The sequence below is a fragment of the Oncorhynchus gorbuscha genome, linkage group LG24, assembly GCF_021184085.1.
Source record: "Oncorhynchus gorbuscha isolate QuinsamMale2020 ecotype Even-year linkage group LG24, OgorEven_v1.0, whole genome shotgun sequence".
Lineage (NCBI taxonomy): Eukaryota > Metazoa > Chordata > Actinopteri > Salmoniformes > Salmonidae > Oncorhynchus > Oncorhynchus gorbuscha.
In genome coordinates this window covers 39,470,020-39,491,371 of record NC_060196.1, presented here as the reverse complement: position 1 = coordinate 39,491,371, position 21,352 = coordinate 39,470,020, and the positions used below count along the sequence as shown (strand labels likewise).

Below are 21,352 nucleotides of genomic sequence, written 5' to 3'. Positions count from 1 at the left end.
CACCACAGGAGGCTCCTCTAAACAGTTCTATGGAGTGGCATCACAGGAGGCTCCTCTAAACAGTTCTATGGAGTGGCACCACAGGAGGCTCCTCTAAACAGTTCTATAGAGTAGCATCACAGGAGGCTCCTCTAAACAGTTCTATGGAGTGGCACCACAGGAGGCTCCTCTAAACAGTTCTATGGAGTGGCATCACAGGAGGGCCCTCTAAACAGTTCTATGGGCAACAGGCTGGCATGTACTACTCTTCTAGCTAGAGGGCTTCTACTATTTAAGTGGAAGGATTGGTTTCCTCATACTTTTAACCATTGGATAAAGAAAGTTATGCAACATCTCAAGCATCTCAAAATACGCTACTCCGTTAGGGGATCTGCAATTACATTTGATCATATCTGGCAACCTTTCCTATCCTTTGTAGAAGACATGGATTTCACAACTCCATAAACCAACCCAAATGAGAATTTGTATCATTATTTCTTACTCTTTAAAAAAAATGTTTTGGTGGTAGATCAGCTTTGTTGCAGGTAGATTGTAGGGTCCATCTGGTTAATTGTCTGCATTACTTCCAATCCCCCAAATATATATATATGTTCATGTTTGGGGTCACATAGAATTGTCCTTGTTTTGAAAGAAAAGCCATTTATTTGTCCATTAAAATAACATCAAATTGATCAGAAATACAGTGTAGAAATTGTTAATGTTGTAAATGACTATTGTAGCTGGAAACGGCTGATTAAAAAAAAATGGAATATCTACATAGGCGTGCAGAGGCCCATTATCAGCAACCATCACTCCTGTGTTCCAATGGTACATTGTGTTAGCTAATCCAAGTTTTTCATTTTAAAAGGCTAATTGATCATTAGAAAACCTTTTGCAATTATGTTAGCACAGCTGAAAACTGTTGATTAAAGAAGAAATACAACTGGCCATATTTAGACTAGTTGAGTATCTGGAGCATCAGTATTTGTGGATTCGATTACAGGCTCAAAATGGCCAGGGGAGTCTGTGACAGTCCCCGAAATCCCCCCTCTCCAGACGCGTGTCACGTTCTGACCTTAGTTCTTTTGTTATGTCTTTGTTTTAGGTTGGTCAGGGCGTGAGTTGGGGTGGGTTGTCTATGTTCGTTTTTCTATGTTGTGTTTTGTGTTTGGCCTGGTATGGTATGGTTCTCAATCAGAGGCAGGTGTCGTTAGTTGTCTCTGATTGAGAATCATAATCATAGCCTTTTCCCACCTGTGTGTTGTGGGTGATATTTTCTGTTCAGTGTTTTTTTCAGCACCGTACAGGACTGTTCGTTTGTCGTTTTATTGTTTTGTTTCAGTGTTCAATTACTTTATTATAGAATATGGACACTTACCACGCTGCGCATTGGTCCTCATCTTCTTCCACCTACGACGAACATTACAACGCACTGCATCAGCAGAGGGGCGACACCGGCCTTGGGGAACGACCACAGGGACGCGGTGCGGGTCGGTCAGGGCCCGATGGTGAAAATCCCTGGTCAGCGAAGCGTCCCGAATGTCCCCCGCAAGAACCCAGCACCGATCCGTTGGGCCGTACCCCTCCCAGTCGATGAGGTACTGGAGATGACCCGCCCGACGCCTCGAATCCAGGACTTCACGGACCGAGTACCCCGGACCTCCCTCGATGTCCAGAGGAGGTGGCGGGGCGTCACTGGGTCCAGCCTCAGCGAGGGGACCAGGCACCACTGGCCTGAAGAGAGACATGAAAAGTTGGGTTGGCTTTTCGGGTTTACGAGACCCATAATAACAAGTGCACAAAAACCAAATAAAACAGAGCACAGTTCCTCAGTGATCGACAAGGACAATGTGGAACAGAGGGCACATATGTACACATACTAATCAGGGGGAATGGGAACCAGGTGTGCGTAATGAGACAAGACAGTCTGGGGTTGGTGGTACTGATCCAGTTCAGTGACGCCCAGAAGGCCGGTGACATAGACCTCTGGAGCTGGTGAACGGAATGAGCAGTACTACCGGGGGGGATCCGTGACACTTCCAGACAGAGAGGTCCATCCCACATTCTACACAGACTATAATGATGAGTCCTAAAAGTGTCCCCTGTGATAAAACGTATTGCTGAATGTTAGACTGTGTCCAAGGGTTTTATAACGGAGGTTGCCATATGCATGTAAACAATATCACCAAAATCCAGTACAGGGAGAAGCGTTGCTTGAACAATCTTTCTCCTATTTTAATATAAAAAAATCTTGGATCTTAGCTGCTTAGTCAGATTTTCTATATGCGTTACGAATGACATCTTGTCATCAATCCAGACACCCAGGTACTTATATTGAGAAACAGGCTCAATTTGGACTTCATTTATAGCCAAATATGCAGGTCCTCGGGGTCAACATTTTGTGACCTAGACAACAGCATGAGCCTGGTTTCACTTGTATTTAACACTAAGATCTCTAAGTGATTTCTGAATTGAATCAAAGTCATGCTGAAGTTCACAAATGGTCTGCTGCACTGAGGTGGCACAGGAATACAAAACTGTGGCATCTGCACAGAGATGAATGTTACAACTATTAACCGTGTTTCCTATGTCATTAATACACAAAGTGAACAATTTGGTTTGGGGGGGGGGGGTTGGGGGGGGTTTGATTCGGTAGGGGATCTCTGTGTGTTCTGACCTCTACCTGTTCTGTCTGTTATCTATAGAAACATTAACCCCCCCCCCCCCAAAAAAGAAGACTAACATGACCTCTCCTAGTCTCCTCACCTCCTTTCCGTCAGCTGTACTGATGTGAAAGAGCTGGAATAAAGAAAGCAAATACTGGGTAGACATCTACCGTAGTGATTTCACCTATCCTATGTTTTCAGACCAGTGTAGATGAAGGGAAGGAGATGAGGAGATGAAGCCACAGTAGACTATTGAGACACACTCTCTGTCCTAATTTGCATAAAACAGGCAGGCATGCAAGGTGTCAGGGCATGTGAACAGACACTCACACGGCTGCCAGCCAACACTCTGTCTTCCACATCATCAAGGCTCCACTCCTTCTTTGTTTTCTTCCTTTGTTTGACCCTTTGGGTTTTTCAAGACAATCTGGCATTCAAATGATTCTGTGTATCTGCAAGCTAAAGACGTGATTACATGTGGTATGAGCACTCCACACACAGCCCAAAACCATGACACAAACAAGTGTGTGTGTGTGTGTATGCATGTGTGTGTGTGCATGTGCATGTGTGTGTGTGCTGGTGCATGCACGGGTCTGTGAGTCTGCTCTCTGCAGTGCTAACACAGGAGGCCCATTTGTATTTGATTAATTCATCCTTTCCTTTGTTCTCCATTCCTCTCTCCACTGCTCTCTCCACTTCTCTCTCCACTGCTCTCTCCACTGCTCTCCACTCCTCTCTCCACTCCTCTCTCCACTGCTCTCTCCACTCCTCTCTCCACTCCTCTCTCCATTCCTCTCTCCACTGCTCTCTCCATTCCTCTCTCCATTCCTCTCTCCACTGCTCTCTCCACTCCTCTCTCCACTGCTCTCTCCACTCCTCTCTCCACTGCTCTCCACTCCTCTCTCCACTGCTCTCCACTCCTCTCTCCACTCCTCTCTCCACTCCTCTCTCCACTCCTCTCTCCACTGCTCTCTCCACTGCTCTCCACTCCTCTCTCCACTGCTCTCCACTGCTCTCCACTCCTCTCTCCACTCCTCTCTCCACTGCTCTCTCCACTCCTCTCTCCACTGCTCTCTCCACTGCTCTCTCCACTCCTCTCCACTCCTCTCTCCACTGCTCTCTCCACTCCTCTCTCCACTGCTCTCTCCACTGCTCTCTCCACTGCTCTCTCCACTCCTCTCTCCACTGCTCTCTCCACTGCTCTCCACTCCTCTCTCCACTGCTCTCCACTCCTCTCTCCACTCCTCTCTCCACTGCTCTCTCCACTCCTCTCTCCACTGCTCTCTCCACTGCTCTCTCCACTCCTCTCTCCACTCCTCTCTCCATTCCTCTCTCCACTGCTCTCTCCACTGCTCTCTCCACTGCTCTCTCCACTCCTCTCTCCACTGCTCTCTCCACTGCTCTCCACTCCTCTCTCCACTGCTCTCCACTCCTCTCTCCACTCCTCTCTCCACTGCTCTCTCCATTCCTCTCTCCACTGCTCTCTCCACTCCTCTCTCTACTGCTCTCTCCACTGCTCTCCATTCCTCTCTCCACTCCTCTCTCCACTGCTCTCTCCATTCCTCTCTCCACTCCTCTCTCCATTCCTCTCTCCATTCCTCTCTCCACTGCTCTCTCCACTCCTCTCTCTACTGCTCTCTCCACTGCTCTCCATTCCTCTCTCCACCCCTCTCTCCACTGCTCTCTCCATTCCTCTCTCCACTCCTCTCTCCACTGCTCTCTCCATTCCTCTCTCCATTCCTCTCTCCACTGCTCTCTCCACTCCTCTCTCCACTCCTCTCTCCATTCCTCTCTCCACTGCTCTCTCCATTCCTCTCTCCATTCCTCTCTCCACTGCTCTCTCCACTGCTCTCTCCATTCCTCTCTCCACTGCTCTCTCCACTGCTCTCTCCACTCCTCTCTCCACTGCTCTCTCCATTCCTCTCTCCACTCCTCTCTCCACTGCTCTCTCCATTCCTCTCTCCATTCCTCTCTCCACTGCTCTCTCCACTGCTCTCTCCACTCCTCTCTCCACTGCTCTCTCCACTCCTCTCCACTCCTCTCCACTCCTCTCTCCACTGCTCTCTCCACTGCTCTCTCCACTGCTCTCTCCACTCCTCTCTCCACTCCTCTCTCCAATGCTCTCTCCACTGCTCTCTCCACTCCTCTCTCCACTGCTCTCTCCACTGCTCTCTCCACTCCTCTCTCCACTGCTCTCTCCACTGCTCTCTCTCAATTCAATTCAAATCTCTCTCTCTTTCTTTCTCTTTGTTTGAGGATTATGTAACCAAATGCCAGATTGGTAATCTCTGCGTCTCTTCTCTGCTCCTCTCTGTGGTGGGTCAGTGTTTTAGATGGAGTTGGACAACATCACAGTGTGTAGATTACATCTTTGTCCTGATTTCTTTCCTTTCTCCCTGCTGCGATGTTAAGTCAGGACCAAGTGCATTTGCCACTTACATTTATCAGATAGCTCCGTATTCATAAAGCATCTCATAGTAGGACTGCTGATGATCTACGATCAGTGCCCCTCTGTCACATGTAATCTTATTCATTATAATCATGAAGGCAAAACTGATCCTAGACCATATCTCTATATCCTTCCCATATCCCTATATCCTTCCCAGGCTAATGTGATAAGAATATTTTAGTTCTGGTAACTGCATGAACATACTACAGCACTGCTGTGTTATGTATGCAATGACTATTACTAAACTGTATATTGTAGTCCACCATATTAGGTGGCCCAGTCATCCCAGCCAATGGGTATGTCACAAATGGTACCATATTCCGTATATACTATAGTAGGCCCTGGTCAAAAGTAGTGCACTCTAAAGAAAATAAATAGGCTGTTATTTGGGATGCAGAAACTGAAATCTGAAATATTACTGGTTGATCTTGCAGCTTGAGCTGCATTGGTTGTGTCTCAACCAGAGGAACCTTCTATCATTGAAAGAAAGAAAGGCCCATTGAAAAAGTCTATTGCCAAATAGACATCACACTGATGGGTTTTCTTTTGTACTTGTATGAAAGCATCCATTGACTGAGACATGAAAGGCACTTATCATGTCTTTTAACCATCACATCACAGATGATTAAAAGACTTGACTCAGTCATTGATTTAACAGTCAGCTTCTTTCAAACCAGACAAATAGGCAGCTCGTTTGAGAGACATTTATTGAAATGGAGTGAGCAAGAGATGATACAAAACCACGTGGCTTGGACAGATAGGTGACAGAGGAGAGAGAGAGGAGAGTGGGGGGTAACAGGGTAGAGAATGTGCTCTTTATCTCTTTCTCTCTCTCGCCCCAGCTAATTCAGGCCTGGGGTGTGTGTTCAGAGCCATTAGTTTCACTGTGGTAATTCAGGACTCTATGTGCCCAAATGATACTTAGACATTCACCAAAGCACTCAACCAAGTGTTTTCCTTTAAAAAAGGCCATCTGTGGACCAACTCTCTGTTTCTCTCTCTGTTTCTCTCTCTGTTTCTCTCTCTGTTTCTCTGTTTCTCTCTCTGTTTCTCTGTTTCTCTCTCTCTCTCTGTTTCTCTGTTTCTCTCTCTCTCTCTCTCTCTCTCTCTCTCTCTCTCTCTCTCTCTCTCTCTCTCTCTCTCTGTCTCTCTCTCTCTCCCTCTTTCTCTCTGTTTCTCTCTCTCTTTCTCTCTCTCTTTCTCTCTGTTTCTCTCTCTCTTTCTCTCTCTCTTTCTCTCTCTCTCTCTCTCTGTTTCTCTCTCTCTCTTTCTCTCTGTTTCTCTCTCTTTCTCTATCTCTCTCTCTCTCTCTCTCTCTTTTCTCTCTCTCTATCTTTCTTTCTCTCTCTCTCTCTCTCTCTCTCTCTCTCTCTCTCTCTCTCTCTCTCTCTCTCTCTCTCTCTCTCTCTCTCTCTCTCTCTTTCTCTCTCTCTCTCTCTCTCTCTGTTTTTCTCTCTCTCTCTCTCTTTTTCTCTGTTTCTCTCTCTCTCTCTGTTTCTCTCTCTCTCTGTTTCTCTCTCTCTCTGTTTCTCTCTCTCTCACTCACTCACACACACACACACACACACACACACACACACACACACACACACACACACACACACACACACACACACACACACACACACACACACACACACACACACACACACACACACGTCCACCTACAGCTCCCTCTCAGAGCCCTACTATATATCTATCTATCTAACCCAGATCTGTAATTTATCGCTGCTACTTTGAATGTTCATCAGACTGCTGTGTCAGCCACTAACACACGCACACATGTACTCGTACACTCACCACAACAGACAACTTTCCATAAGCCCCACTACAGCCAACAGGCACTCACCAGCTACCTTTGATGAGGCTACAATTATTGACCTGATGCCAAGTTGCATGTAGATAGATAGCGTTGTCGTTAAAACGATGTGTCAGTACACTGAGTAGAAGTGGATATATCATGCACTTCACCTCCAGCCAGCTGTTCTCCATAGGAAGGGGGTATGGGATTGTGTGTAGTGGACATACACACAAAGATGGCACCTCTACAATTTACATACACACACAAAATAGATTATTGCAGTAGATGGATGTTTACCAGTTGCCTATGGCACTTTATGGCACCTCATTCACTGTGTGGAATGAGAGCATTATTTATGTTGGGTTAAGGCTGTCAACTCACCTCTTCATGACATGAATACATCAGGCCATATGCCAATAAAAGATGCATTAGGCAAAATACATGGCCTTAATGGATCTGATGTTTAGCACGCCACACACACACACACACACACACACACACACACACACACACACACACACACACACACACACACACACACACACACACACACACACACACACACACACACACACACACACACACACACACACACACACACACACACACACACACACACACACACACACACACAAACACACACTATGGTAAAACCATGCAAAAAAGTTTGGAGGCTGTAATCTTGGACAGTTCACTTCCTGATATCTCAAGTTTCACTTCCTGATATCTGAATTATAGTCTCTTGCATGCCAGACAGACACACACACACACACATCAACAACTCTATACAGACACACACGCTCGCATGCACACACACGCACGCATGCTCGCTCGCTCGCTCGCGCACACACACACACACACACACACACACACACACACACACACACACACACACACACACACACACACACACACACAGACTGCCTTGCGAAAGTATTCGGCCCCCTTGAACTTTGCGACCTTTTGCCACATTTCAGGCTTCAAACATAAAGATATAAAACTGTATTTTTTTTGTGAAGAATCAACAACAAGTGGGACACAATCATGAAGTGGAACGACATTTATTGGATATTTCAAACTTTTTTAACAAATCAAAAACTGAAGAATTGGGCGTGCAAAATTATTCAGCCCCCTTAAGTTAATACTTTGTAGTGCCACCTTTTGCTGCGATTACAACCGTAAGTCGCTTGGGGTATGTCTCTATCAGTTTTGCACATCGAGAGAATTGTTTCCCATTCCTCCTTGCAAAACAGCTTGAGCTCAGTGAGGTTGGATGGAGAGCATTTGTGAACAGCAGTTTTCAGTTCTTTCCACAGATTCTCGATTGGATTCAGGTCTGGACTTTGACTTGGCCATTCTAACACCTGGATATGTTTATTTTTGAACCATTCCATTGTAGATTTTGCTTTATGTTTTGGATCATTGTCTTCTAGGATGGTCCTGTATTTGGCTCCATCCATCTTCCCATCAATTTTAACCATCTTCCCTGTCCCTGTTGAAGAAAAGCAGGCCCAAACCATGATGCTGCCACCACCATGTTTGACAGTGGGGATGCTGTGTTCAGGGTGATGAGCTGTGTTGCTTTTACGCCAAACATAACGTTTTGCATTGTTGCCAAAAAGTTCAATTTTGGTTTCATCTGACCAGAGCACCTTCTTCCACATGTTTGGTGTTTCCCAGGTGGCTTGTGGCAAACTTTAAACGACACTTTTTATGGATATCTTTAAGAAATGGCTTTCTTTTTGCCACTCTTCCATAAAGGCCAGATTTGTGCAATATACGACTGATTGTTGTCCTATGGACAGAGTCTCCCACCTCAGCTGTAGATCTCTGCAGTTCATCCAGAGTGATCATGGGCCTCTTGGCTGCATCTCTGATCAGTCTTCTCCTTGTATGAGCTGAAAGTTTAGAGGGACGGCCAGGTCTTGGTAGATTTGCAGCGGTCTGATACTCCTTCCATTTCAATATTATCGCTTACACAGTGCTCCTTTTTGTATCCAAATCCGGCTTTAAACTTCTTCACAACAGTATCTCGGACCTGCCTGGTGTGTTCCTCATGATGCTTTCTGCGCTTTTAACGGACCTCTGAGACTATCACAGTGCAGATGCATTTATACGGAGACTTGATTACACACAGGTGGATTGTATTTATCATCATTAGTCATTTAGGTCAACATTGGATCATTCAGAGATCCTCACTGAACTTCTGGAGAGAGTTTGCTGCACTGAAAATAAAGGGGCTGAATAATTTTGCACGCTCAATTTTTCAGTTTTTGATTTGTTAAAAAAGTTTGAAATATCCAATAAATGTCGTTCCACTTCATGATTGTGTCCCACTTGTTGTTGATTCTTCACAAAACAATACAGTTTTATATCTTTATGTTTGAAGCCTGAAATGTGGCAAAAGGTCGCAAAGTTCAAGGGGGCCGAATACTTTCGCAAGGCACTGTACATACATATACACACACACATACATACACACACATAAACATACACACACACACACACACACACACACACACACACACACACACACACACACACACACACACACACACACACACACACACACACACACACACACACACACACACACACACACACACATACACACACACATACACACACACACACACACACACACACACACACACACACACACACACACACACACACACACACACACACACACACACACACACACACACACACACACACACACACACACACACACACACACACACACACACACACACACACACACACACACACACATACACACATACACACATACACACATACATACATACATACATACATACATACACACATACACACATACACACATACACACACATACATACACACATACACACATACACACATACATACACACACACACACACACACACATACAAACATACACACATACACACACACACACACACACACACACACACACACACACACACATACATACATATAAACATATACACACACACACATTGACATGGACATACAGTGCATTCGGAAAGTATTCAGATCCCTTGACCTTTTCCGCATTTTGTTACGTTACAGCCTTATTCTAAACTGGATAATCTACACACAATATCCCATAATGACAAAGCAAAAAACGTTTTTGCTAATGTATTTTTAAAATAATTGTTGAAAAAGTTACATTTACATAAGTATTCAGACCATTTACTGAGGAACTTTGTTGAAGCACCTTTAGCAGCGATTACAGCCTCGAGTCTCCTTGGGTATGACGCTACAAGTTTGGCACACCTGTATTTGGGGAGTTTCTCCCATTCTTCTCTGAAGATCCTCTCAAACTCCGTGGATTGGATGGGGAGCGTCGCTGCACAGTTATTTTCAGGTCTCTCCAGAGATTCAAGTCTGGGCTCTGGCTGGGCCATTCAAGGACATTCAGAGACTTGTCCCGAAGCCACTCCTCCATTGTCTTGGCTGTGTACTTAGGGTCGTTGTTCTGTTGGAAGGTGAACCTTCACCCCAGTCCGAGGTCCTGAGTGCTCTGGAGCAGGTTTTCATCAAGGATATTTCTTTACTTTGCTCTGTTCATCTTTCCCTCGATCCTGACTAGTCTCCCAGTCCCTGCCGCTGAAAAACATCCCCAGAGAATTTTGTTTCTCATGGTCTGGGAGTCCTTTTGGTGCTTTTTGGCAAACTCCAAGCAAGCTGACATGTGCCTTTTACTGAGAAGTGGCTTCCGTCTGGCCACTCTACCATAAAGGCCTGATCGATGGAGTGCTGCAGAGATGGTTGTCCTTCTGGAAGGTTCTCCCATCTCCACAGAGGAACTCTGGAGCTCTATGAGAGTGATCATCAGGTTCTTGTTAACCTCCCTGACAAAGGTCCTTCTCCCCGATTGCTCAGTTTGGCCAGACTGACAGCTTGGTGGTTCCAAACGTCTTCCATTTAATAATGATGGAGGCCAGTGTGTTCTTGGGGACCTTCAATGCTGCAGACATTTTTTGGTACTCTTCCCCAGATGTGTGCCTTGACACAATCCTGTCTCGGAGCTCTGCGGACAATTCCTTCGACCTCATTGCTTGGTTTTTGCTCTGACATCCACAGTCAACTGTGGGACCTTATATAGACAGGTGTGTGCCTTTCCAAACATATCAAATCAGGTCTGAAAACGTATGTAAATAAGGTATTTCTGTCATTATGGGGTATTGTGTGCAGATTGATGAGGGGGGAAAAATCTTGTAATCCATTTTAGAATACGACTGTAACGTAACAAAATGTGTCAGAAGGAAAGGGGTCTGAATACTTTCCGAATGCACTGACACATACATATTGACACACACACCAGCCAGGTCGCTCTAGAGACACTGAAATTTGACAGGACTTAGGACGTTGGAAGATCCTTCGCCAGTAAGCTTGCGGTTTGCTGGGGCGTTGTGGACAGGGATGGTGGAGAGACGTAAGCTGTGAGCTCCTGCTCTGAGGGTTGCGTGTTCAATCCCAGTACTAAGGCGAGAGAGAGACAGAGACAGGGAGGCTGGGCTAGACAGATGTTTGAAATATAGTGAATCAATAGAGCACCAGTATGTTATATGGTTAACCTGAACCACCTTCTGTGGTGTGTAAGAATGTGTGTGTGTGTCTGTGTTTCTGTGTTGTCATTGCAGCTCTCTGATTCCGAGATGTGGCTTCATATTATAAAATGACAACTCTTCCTGGAATGTGGACACTCCACTTCTTGACTGTGCTGCTCTAACTCTCCCCCAACACACACACACACACACACACACACACACACACACACACACACACACACACACACACACACACACACACACACACACACACACACACACACACACACACACACACACACACACACACACACACACTAGTCTACTTCCATACTAGTCTACATACTATAGAACTGGCCATGACCTTATCGTTATGTGCTCAAGCGAAGTCTTCTATCATGCACTGTATGTACACAGTATGGGATCATAGGCTACATCTTCACATACAGTATGTCACAGTCTCTCTTTCTTTCTCTGTTTTATGTTGATCTCCCTGTTAAATCCGTGTGTGTGTGTGTGTGTGTGTGTGTGTGTGTGTGTGTGTGTGTGTGTGTGTGTGTGTGTGTGTGTGTGTGTGTGTGTGTGTGTGTGTGTGTGTGTGTGTGTGTGTGTGTGTGTGTGTGTGTGTGTGTGTGTGTGTGTGTGGTTCCAGAGGGTTGCACTTCCATCCATGTCCACTAGGTGTTGCTGTGGGCAGCCGAGTCATGTCTAGGGGACATTTGGCATAGGAGACAGATTCAGCAAATCTAACAATCTAACAAAATCCTTTGTATGTGTCTTCCAGGCTCCAATGGTGTAAGCTGACGCATCACCGTGGGGGATTCTGACACTCTGCACACAGGTGAGAATAGCTGCCAACATCTATATATGGTTCTGAGTACCTTCTGTATTGTCAACAGTGTCATATTGAGCTCATAGAAACTGAATGGGAATACAGAGAGCTATAGAGGTATGAGTTATCTATGAGTTTTCCATGTAGCAGGTAGCCTAGTGGTTAGAGCAGTGGGCCAGTAACTGGAACGTTTCTATATCAAATCCCCGAGCTGACAAGGTAAAAATCTGTCGTTCTGCCCCTGAGCAAGGCAGTTAACCCACTGTTCTACACTGTTCATAGGCCGTCATTGTAAATAAAAAAGCTCTATCAAGCTCTATCTCCCTCCAGCCCAGTAAGCTCCAGCTCTATCTCCCTCCAGCCCAGTAACCACCAGCTCTATCTCCCTCCAGCCCAGTAACCTCCAGCTCTATCCCCTCCAGCCCAGTAACCTCCAGCTCTATCTCCCTCCAGCCCAGTAACCTCCAGCTCTATCTCCCTCCAGCCCAGTAACCTCCAGCTCTATCTCCCTCCAGCCCAGTAACCTCCAGCTCTATCCCCCTTCAGCCCAGTAACCTCCAGCTCTTTCCCCATCCAGCCCAGTAGTAACCACCAACTCTCTCTCCCTCATATGTCACCCTCCAGCCCAGTATATCTCCCTCTAGCTCAGTAACCTCCAGCTCTATCCCCCTCCAGCCCAGTAACCTCCAGCCCAGTATATCTCCCTCTAGCCCAGTAACCTCCAGCTCTATCCCCCTCTAGCCCAGTAACCTCCAGCTCTATCTCCCTCCAGCCCAGTAACCTCCAGCTCTATCCCCCTCCAGCCCAGTAACCTCCAGCTCTATCCCCCTCTAGCCCAGTAACCTCCAGCTCTATCTCCCTCCAGCCCAGTAACCTCCAGCTCTATCCCCCTCTAGCCCAGTAACCTCCAGCTCTATCTCCCTCCAGCCCAGTAACCACCAGCTCTTTCCCCATCCAGCCCAGTAGTAACCACCAACTCTCTCTCCCTCATATGTCACCCTCCAGCCCAGTATATCTCCCTCTAGCTCAGTAACCTCCAGCTCTATCCCCCTCCAGCCCAGTAACCTCCAGCCCAGTATATCTCCCTCTAGCCCAGTAACCTCCAGCTCTATCCCCCTCTAGCCCAGTAACCTCCAGCTCTATCCCCCTCCAGCCCTGTAATCTCCAGCTCTATCCCCTCAAGCCCAGTAAGCTCCAGCCCAGTATCCTCCAGCTCTATCCCCCCAGCCCAGTAACCTCCAGCTCCATTGCCCTCTGGCCCAGTGACCTCCAGCTCTATCCCCCTCCAGCCCAGTAACCTCCAGCTCTATCCCCCCAGCCCAGTAACCTCCAGCTCCATTGCCCTCTGGCCCAGTAACATCCAGCTCTATCCCCCTCCAGCCCAGTAACCTCCAGCCCAGTATATATTCCTCTAGCCCAGTAACCTCCAGCTCTATCCCTCTCCAGCCCAGTAACCTCCAGCTCTATTGCCCTCCAGCCCTGTAATCTCCAGCTCTATCCCCTCAAGCCCAGTAAGCTCCAGCCCAGTATCCTCCAGCTCTATCCCCCTCCAGCCCAGTATCCTCCAGCTCTATCCCCCCTCCAGCCCATTATCCTCCAGCTCTATCGCCCTCCAGCCCATTATCCTCCAGCTCTATCGCCCTCCAGCCCAGTAATCTCCATCTCTATCACCCTCCAGCCCATTATCCTCCAGCTCTATTCCCCTCCAGCCCAGTAACCTCCAGTTCTACCCCCTCCAGCCCAGTATCCTCCAGCTCTATCCCCTCCTGCCCAGTAACCTCCAGCCCCCCCTCCAGCCCAGTATCCTCCAGCTCTATCCCCAGCCCAGCAACCTCCTCTATCGCCCAGTAACCTCCAGCTCTATCCCCTCCAGCCCAGTAACCTCCATCTCCCTCCAGCCCATTATCCTCCAGTAGTAACCTCCAGCTCTATCTCCCTCCAGCCCAGTAGTAACCTCCAGCTCTATCTCCCTCCAGCCCAGTATCAGAAGGCAGGGGAGGGTATGAGAATGGTGTCTAGGCCCTGAAGCCCAGCAGCATGTCAGGTAACACCTTTAAAATACATTGAAGTATTGAAATGCCTATTTCATCTCTACAGGAACAGTCTTTTTGGGGGGCGCATGTCACAGCACAGAACAGAATGCAGCATTTGCCTGGGTCAAAATCCCTGGGGCATTCTTTTATTTACCTCATTCAATTGAAGAAGATTTTTTTTTAAATCCTCATCAGGGCTTTTGACCCAGACGAGTGTGGCCATCTGGGATGTGCTGTGACCTCACAAAAAGAGACTGCATCTGTATCTGTTTCTAAATACATTCTGCTTATTGTTTCTAGAGCAAGGAGACAAATGCACCACCCCCCGCTGGAAACATGAAGCCATGCAAAATGGTACAGTTCTATTCCTCCCACTCAACTATTATATCTATCTATCTACAGTATCTACATGGTACAGTTCTATACTATTATATATGTCTATCTACAGTATCTACTTGGTACAGTTCTCTACTATTATATATGTCTATCTACAGTATCTACATGGTACAGTTCTATTCCTCCCACTCAACTATTATATCTATCTACAGTATCTACATGGTACAGTTCTATACTATTATATATGTCTATCTACAGAATCTACATGGTACAGTTCTATACTATTATATATGTATATCTACAGTATCTACATGGTACAGTTCTATACTATTATATATGTCTATCTACAGTATCTACTTGGTACAGTTCTCTACTATTATATATGTCTATCTACAGTATCTACATGGTACAGTTCTATTCCTCCCACTCAACTATTATATCTGTCTGTCTACAGTATCTACATGGTACAGTTCTATTCCTCCCACTCAACTATTATATGTCTTTTTACAGTATCTACATGGTACAGTTCTATACTATTATATATGTCTATCTACAGTATCTACATGGTACAGTTCTATTCCTCCCACTCAACTATTATATCTGTCTATCTACAGTATCTACATGGTACGGTTCTATACTATTAAATCTGTCTAGCTACAGTATCTACATGGTACAGTTCTATACTATTAAATCTGTCTAGCTACAGTATCTACATGGTACAGTTTTATACTATTATATATGTCTATATACATTATCTACATGGTACAGTTCTATTCCTCCCACTCAACTATTATATCTGTCTATCTACAGTATATACATGGTACAGTTCTATACTATTATATATGTCTATCTACAGTATCTACATGGTACAGTTCTATTCCTCCCACTCAACTATTATATCTGTCTATCTACAGTATATACATGGTACAGTTCTATACTATTATATATGTCTATCTACAGTATCTACATGGTACAGTTCTATTCCTCCCACTCAACTATTATATCTGTCTATCTACAGTATCTACATGGTACAGTTCTATACTATTATATATGTCTATCTACATGGTGCAGTTCTATTCCTCCCACTCAACTATTATATATGTCTATCTACAGTATCTACATGGTACAGTTCTATACTATTATATATGTATATCTACAGTATCTACATGGTACAGTTCTATTCCTCCCACTCAACTATTATATCTGTCTATCTACAGTATCTACTTGGTACAGTTCTCTACTATTATATATGTCTATCTACATGGTGCAGTTCTATTCCTCCCACTCAACTATTATATATGTCTATCTACAGTATCTACATGGTACAGTTCTATACTATTATATATGTATATCTACAGTATCTACATGGTACAGTTCTATTCCTCCCACTCAACTATTATATCTGTCTATCTACAGTATCTACTTGGTACAGTTCTCTACTATTATATATGTCTATCTACAGTATCTACATGGTACAGTTCTATTCCTCCCACTCAACTATTATATGTCTTTTTACAGTATCTACATGGTACAGTTCTATACTATTATATATGTATATCTACAGTATCTACATGGTACAGTTCTATTCCTCCCACTCAACTATTATATCTGTCTATCTACAGTATCTACTTGGTACAGTTCTCTACTATTATATATGTCTATCTACATGGTGCAGTTCTATTCCTCCCACTCAACTATTATATATGTCTATCTACAGTATCTACATGGTACAGTTCTATACTATTATATATGTATATCTACAGTATCTACATGGTACAGTTCTATTCCTCCCACTCAACTATTATATCTGTCTATCTACAGTATCTACTTGGTACAGTTCTCTACTATTATATATGTCTATCTACATGGTGCAGTTCTATTCCTCCCACTCAACTATTATATATGTCTATCTACAGTATCTACATGGTACAGTTCTATACTATTATATATGTATATCTACAGTATCTACATGGTACAGTTCTATTCCTCCCACTCAACTATTATATCTGTCTATCTACAGTATCTACTTGGTACAGTTCTCTACTATTATATATGTCTATCTACAGTATCTACATGGTACAGTTCTATTCCTCCCACTCAACTATTATATGTCTTTTTACAGTATCTACATGGTACAGTTCTATACTATTATATATGTCTATCTACAGTATCTACATGGTACAGTTCTATTCCTCCCACTCAACTATTATATCTGTCTGTCTACAGTATCTACATGGTACAGTTCTATACTATTAAATCTGTCTAGCTACAGTATCTACATGGTACAGTTTTATACTATTATATATGTCTATATACAGTATCTACATGGTACAGTTATATTCCTCCCACTCAACTATTATATGTCTTTTTACAGTATCTACATGGTACAGTTCTCTACTATTATATATGTCTATCTACAGTATCTACATGGTACAGTTCTATTCCTCCCACTCAACTATTATATGTCTTTTTACAGTATCTACATGGTACAGTTCTATACTATTATATATGTCTATCTACAGTATCTACATGGTACAGTTCTATTCCTCCCACTCACCTATTATATCTGTCTGTCTACAGTATCTACATGGTACAGTTCTATTCCTCCCACTCAACTATTATATTTGTCTATCTACAGTATCTACATGGTGCAGTTCTATACTATTATATATGTCTATGTACAGTATCTACATGGTACAGTTCTATACTATTATATCTGTCTATCTACAGTATCTACATGGTACAGTTCTATTCCTCTCTCTCAACTATTATATATGTCTATCTACAGTATCTACATGGTACAGGTCTATACTATATTATATATATATCTACAGTATCTACATGGTACAGTTCTATTCCTCCCACTCAACTATTATATATGTATATCTACAGTATCTACATGGTACAGTTCTATACTATTATATATGTCTATCTACAGTATCTACATGGTACAGTTCTATTCCTCCCACTCAACTATTATATCTGTCTATCTACAGTATCTACATGGTACGGTTCTATACTATTATATAATTCTATCTACATGGTACAGTTCTATACTATTATATATGTCTATCTACAGTATCTACATGGTAGTTCTATAATATTATATGTCTATCTACAGTATCTACATGGTACAGTTCTATACTATTATATATGTCTATCTAAAGTATCTACATGGTACAGTTCTATACTATTATATATGTCTATCTACAGTATCTACATGGTACAGTTCTATTCCTCATCTTCATTCTTCTTTATTGTAAGCTGTCTGTCTGGTTTGTGGGGTTACACTAAAGTAGTGTTTCTTGTCTCAGTCATCTGGTATCCTCCACATTATGCATTTGTTTGTGATGGGGCTAAAGTTGTCAGCCTGCTTCAGTTCGGCTGGCGGTGAGCCGAAGTTGGCTAGGTGAACCAAACGAGTGTGCTCACATACTCCCTTAAAATACCTTCGCTGGAAAAACAAGAAAAAGCAGCTCTAGTACCGTTTGTCCATTTTGAGATTATGTTTCTTATAATTCATCTGAAATAGCTTGAGAAATCTGTCATAAATGTTCACGTTTTTGCTAAGGAGAACTTAGTTGTGCAATTTTATATCTAACTAAGATGTTTGGTGCAGTTTTCATGAAAATGAGTCATCTCTCATTAAATGACAACAAAGACTTTATTGAAGAATCCCTACAGTTGACCAGTTACGGACGAAGGGGCGTAGACTTTGGCTGGTCTCTGGAAAAAAAGTTGTGTGCCCGAACTGCCAACAAAACCCTTACTGAAGTCCAAAATAAATAAAAACCTCCACAAAATGTCCTCATAATATATGCACAAACTGTTCCAAACTGCTTGGGATGGGAAGCATGCAGACGCCTTAAGGGGACAAAGTCTTACATTGGGGGTAGTCGAGCAACAGAGTGAACAAACACTGCACTCAGAATATCGTCTGTCGTTGGAGAATTACATGTACCATTGACAGGTATCTGACCCTATTGAACTCCATATTATCTAATGGGCCAACAAATGTATATTTCATACAATTAAGGTAGAAGGAACAGGCAGAACTTCAGGGATATTCTAAACCTCTTTTGTAGCAAATCGCATATGAATTAGAGATCCAATTATGAAATTATTTCCCCGTGTCAGATACACCCTGATCTTCCCTTTCATTCTCGGAAAGCTGTGTGTGTCTACTGGCCTTACTGACAGAGATCTGAAGTAAATAGTCATGTCTGAGGGAGATAGCGTCATGTCATACCAGCTGGCTACCCTTTGTGTCTGTGTTTTATTCACATGTCGATGTCCAGGCTGAATATGGAAACCGACAGGGTTTGGTTGGGTCCTCTCTGTCGCTGTTTAAAGAGGAGAAGCTCCTCCGCACCCTGCGCTTGCAAAGTATCTTTTTCTGCCAATGTTGTAGCCTCAAGGCCTTAGTCAGAGCCTGTATGTGCCATACAGGTTACATGTGTGTTAGTGTTACCTGGCAGAGGATCAGTGTGCTTGATGAGGTCAAAGACATTCACGTGTCAGAAATTTTGCTACTGGTAACAAACAGTGGCTTGCGAAAGTATTCATCCCCCTTGGCATTTTTCCTATTTTGTTGCCTTACAACCTGGAATTAAAATAGATTTTGTGGGGTTTGTATCATTCGATTTACACAACATGCAACATTTGTCAAACAAACAAACAAACAGAAACAGATAACTTGAGCGTACATAGATATTCACATCCCCAAAGTCATTATTTGTTTAAATGTTAATTTAAAAAAAAACTTTATTTAACTAGGCATGTCAGTTAAGAACAAATTCTTATTTTCAATGACGGCCTAGGAACAGTGGGTTATCTGCCTTGTTCAGGGGCAGAATGACAGATTTGTACCTTGTCCGCTCGGGGATTCGAACGCGCAACCTTTTGGATACGAGCCCAACGCTCTAACCCACCTTTTGGATACGAGCCCAACGCTCTAACCCACCTTTTGGATACGAGCCCAACTCTCTAACCCACCTTTTGGATACGAGCCCAACGCTCTAACCCACCTTTTGGATACGAGCCCAACGCTCTAACCCACCTTTTGGATACGAGCCCAATGCTCTAACCCACCTTTTGGATACGAGGCCAACGCTCTAACCCACCTTTTGGATACGAGCCCAACTCTCTAACCCACCTTTTGGATACGAGCCCAACTCTCTAACCCACCTTTTGGATACGAGCCCAACTCTCTAACCCACCTTTTGGATACGAGCCCAACGCTTTAACCCACCTTTTGGATACGAGCCCAACTCTCTAACCCACCTTTTGGATACGAGCCCAACGCTCTAACCCACCTTTTGGATACGAGCCCAACTCTCTAACCCACCTTTTGGATACGAGCCCAACTCTCTAACCCACCTTTTGGATACGAGCCCAACGCTCTAACCCACCTTTTGGATACGAGCCCAACTCTCTAACCCACCTTTTGGATACGAGCCCAACGCTCTAACCCACCTTTTGGATACGAGCCCAACTCTCTAACCCACCTTTTGGATACGAGCCCAACTCTCTAACCCACCTTTTGGATACGAGCCCAACGCTCTAACCCACCTTTTGGATACGAGCCCAACTCTCTAACCCACCTTTTGGATACGAGCCCAACTCTCTAACCCACCTTTTGGATACGAGCCCAACTCTCTAACCCACCTTTTGGATACGAGCCCAACTCTCTAACCCACCTTTTGGATACGAGCCCAACTCTCTAACCCACCTTTTGGATACGAGCCCAACTCTCTAACCCACCTTTTGGATATGAGCCCAACGCTCTAACCCACCTTTTGGATACGAGCCCAACGCTCTAACCCACCTTTTGGATACGAGCCCAACTCTCAAACCCACCTTTTGGATACGAGCCCAACTCTCTAACCCACCTTTTGGATACGAGCCCAACTCTCTAACCCACCTTTTGGATACGAGCCCAACGCTCTAACCCACCTTTTGGATACGAGCCCAACGCTCTAACCCACCTTTTGGATACGAGCCCAACGCTCTAACCCACCTTTTGGATACGAGCCCAACGCTCTAACCCACCTTTTGGATACGAGCCCAACTCTCTAACCCACCTTTTGGATACGAGCCCAACGCTCTAACCCACCTTTTGGAGCAATTTCTGAAGGTAATTGGTTGCACCAGATCTTATTTAGGGTCTTCATACCAAAGGGGGTGAATACATATGCACACCACTTTTACGTTTTTTTATTTTGTATAATTTTTTTAAACAAGTAATTTTTTCATTTCACTTCACCAATTTGGACTATTTTGTGTTTGTCCATTACATGAAATCCAAATAAAAGATATATTTAAATGATAGGTTGTAATACTACAAAATAGGAAAAATGCCAAGGGGGATGAATACTTTTGCAAGGCACTGTATAGGGTACTTTGGAAGTAAAGTAGTCTAATTCTGTGGTTCTGTCTTCTACACAATGTATTTTACACTCTTAGAAAAAAGGGTTCCAAATGGGTTATTTGCGGGGTGATAGGGTTCTACCAAGAACTGTTTTGATCAGAACGACCCTTTTTGGAAGACAGGTTCTTTGTGAGACAAAGGGTTCTAACTAGATACCTAGAACCTTTAACATCCTAAGAACTGTTTATGGAAGAAAGGGTATTTGTCACATGCGCCGAATACAACCTTACAGTGAAATGCTTACTCACAAGTTCTAACCAACAA

At 44.1% G+C, this 21,352-nt stretch overlaps 1 protein-coding gene across 6 annotated transcripts in view; it reads left to right on the top strand.

Annotated features, from left to right (window-relative positions):
* The window catches only part of LOC124012304 (thyroid hormone receptor beta), a 157,268-nt gene that overhangs the window by 96,969 nt on the left and 38,947 nt on the right, over positions 1 to 21,352 (top strand). For 5 of the 6 annotated variants that reach the window (XM_046325780.1, XM_046325776.1, XM_046325781.1 and 2 more), the window contains exons 3-5: positions 12,242 to 12,298; positions 14,266 to 14,333; positions 14,623 to 14,676. In XM_046325780.1, coding sequence (XP_046181736.1) covers positions 14,327 to 14,333; positions 14,623 to 14,676 — 61 coding nt within the window. In that variant the 5' untranslated portion in view covers positions 12,242 to 12,298; positions 14,266 to 14,326. Of the gene's footprint in view, positions 1 to 12,241; positions 12,299 to 14,231; positions 14,334 to 14,622; positions 14,677 to 21,352 lie in introns of all 6 variants that reach the window. The other variant, XM_046325779.1, reaches the window with a different exon arrangement.